Source organism: Phanerochaete carnosa, assembly GCF_000300595.1.
Source record: "Phanerochaete carnosa HHB-10118-sp unplaced genomic scaffold PHACAscaffold_9, whole genome shotgun sequence".
NCBI lineage: Eukaryota > Fungi > Basidiomycota > Agaricomycetes > Polyporales > Phanerochaetaceae > Phanerochaete > Phanerochaete carnosa.
Genome location: NW_006767636.1, coordinates 410,407 through 412,680, shown reverse-complemented (window position 1 = coordinate 412,680; position 2,274 = coordinate 410,407). Strand labels below are relative to the sequence as shown.

At 52.9% G+C, this 2,274-nt stretch overlaps 1 protein-coding gene and 1 non-coding gene across 2 annotated transcripts; one reads left to right on the top strand and one right to left on the bottom strand.

Annotated features, from left to right (window-relative positions):
- The first annotated feature begins 16 nt into the window (after positions 1-16).
- On the top strand, positions 17-114 carry PHACADRAFT_t134. The gene has a single exon. It is a non-coding gene; the product is annotated as a tRNA-Lys (tRNA).
- Positions 115-394: 280 nt separating this feature from the next.
- Positions 395-897, bottom strand: PHACADRAFT_261843 (uncharacterized protein). The gene has a single exon (XM_007399348.1). It carries the CDS (start codon positions 874-876, stop codon positions 505-507), a length of 372 nt encoding a protein of 123 aa, XP_007399410.1. The 5' UTR covers positions 877-897; the 3' UTR covers positions 395-504.
- Positions 898-2,274: the final 1,377 nt, after the last annotated feature.

The following is a 2,274-nucleotide window of genomic DNA, read 5'->3' as shown; positions in this document are numbered from 1 at the left end:
TCGTTGGCGTCCAGAAGCCTGCCTAGCTCAATCGGATAGAGCGTGAGACTTTTAAGCCGCAGCCTAATTGCTTAGGTAATCTCAAGGCTGCGGGTTCGACCCCCGCGGTGGGCTAATGCTGTATCTTCTCTCTTTGACTCTTTCTTTTGTTCGATTTCATCTTTCCTTCCCCGCCTTCTGTCTTTGAAGTTGTTAAGTACCTCTCTTAGAATCTCTTTTCCTCCTCAAAGACAAAGTTTCAAGCCAGGCCCAAGGCATGACACAATAACGCGTATGGCGCCGTAGTGTAATCCACCCTGACAGCTCAACGCCTCACAGTGAGGAGTATGCCAATTTTGAGTGGTCCTGGAAAGGTAGAACAATTTCCCACTTGGGCAGAACACGCAAGATAAATATGCTCATAGTATCCACTGCCATTTGATTTCCAAACACGGGTACAGTGCCAAGTATTAATATTGTACAAGATTAAAACGCTCATTATATTTATCTGGTAGATTCAGTGATTCATGCGACTGTGCTGTTGTCCGGAGTCGTGCCGTTACCCATGTCGCCTGGCATCGTAGTGTTGAGCGGCATGGTGCCCGGCGTCGTGCTATTGTCCGGCGTCGTGCTATTGTCCGGAGTCGTGCCATTGCCCGGAGTTGTGCCGTTACCCGGCGTCGTGCCATTGCCCGGAGTCGTACCGTTGCCCTGATCTGTGCCATTGCCCGACGTAGGGCTAACCGTGCTACCGTTGGCGAAGGTGATGGTGCCGCCACTCACGGTGAAGCCGCGCTCGGTGAGTTGGTTGTAAAGCCGTTGAAGGCGAGCGGCAAGCGCGCGCGTGCCGGAGGTGTTGGGCAAGTCCGTGAAGCTCGGCAGGCTGAATGAGCCCATGCCGGTGTCAGTCGCGGCGATATCTATTGAGTGAAGAATGGAGACGGAGTGAGTACAATCCAAGGTGTGAGACATGGAGGACGCACTACCAACTTGCGGCGCAGGGCCGGCACTAGACAAGGCGACGGCGAGTGCGAGCGCAATCGCGACACCGAGAGTCTGGAAAGGCGCGCTGAACTTCATGATGTGGATGTTGTTGAGAAGAAGTTCAGGGAAGTGCAAAGCTTGGAAGGGCTTGATGAAGACTTCCATGCCATTCTTCCAGCCTTTATATCCATGTCCTCTGGGGTATTCCTGTCCTCTGAGTTCTCGTGTTGACAACCAGACGTCAGTAGGGTCAAGAGCGGACACCCGCCTAGGGCGCCTAAACTCGCCACATTCTCGGTGCATCCGCTATCGTTAGCTCATAGGGTGAAGGCGGAGAAATCCACAGCGGAACGTAGCCTTAGTTGGAATTCACGCGTTCACGAAGGCCAGGCAATCTTTCGCGCACTCGAGCCAAGTGTTCGGTAAATCAAGGGACGATGCAGGCCCACAGAAGCGTATCCGCCTAGTACGTTCAGCTTGGATTTGAACATCATTCGAGATGTGCTCTGCAAAGGACTATTATGTTGATTAGCTACGTCTTTAACCGTCATGCGTACGCAGACAGAAAACATCTTAGCATGGCACAATGTGCAGAACATTCAGAAGGCGCATAATCCTGGAAATTTTTGGCGATCGACATATGTGCGGGTTCCTAGTCGAAGCCAGATGGGATGCGGCCATACTAGAATCTAGCAGCTGGTCAATCGCGATGATGAAGAGAGCAGAGGAGCTTGGTGCAAATCATACCCCGTACTGTCCAAATGACGAGCGGGATGGCGCGTACAGACGGAAGAGCCGCCTCTGAGGTTGCGGCGTGGAGCATTCGTGCGGATGCGGTAACAACTGTTGGCGGATGTAAGTTAATGCAGACGTGATTCCGCATGGCCCCGCTACACTTCTGATGACCATATTGCAATTGCCACTCTTCGGATGGGAGCTGTTGTCGGGGCGCACTGTGGCGTCGGCGGCAAGTCTTGGTCGCACCTCCAGGCGCTGTGTCGAATCCCACGTTCTCATTTTGACAGCTCCGCTCGCCCGCGGAGACTGTAGCTGAGATATTATCTCGACGTCTGCTTCGTGCTGGAGACTACACACCTTCAAACACTACTAGGAAATCGACCACACTTCCCGTTTCCTCGACATGCAAATACCAGAAAGTTAACATTGAACGACTGACGGCGCACGACCAGCACTACAGTCGGGTCGCACCCATGACTATCTCGACACCCCGATAGCTTACATGTGCACGAACAGAGGCTCGTAACGGAATCTATCTGTGTCGCTTCATGGGCCTAGCAAATTGCACTTGGA

Excerpts from the sequence above, each read along its gene's own strand:
- PHACADRAFT_261843 (XM_007399348.1), bottom strand. The coding sequence starts at position 876 with ATGGGCTCATTCAGCCTGCCGAGCTTCACGGACTTGCCCAACACCTCC.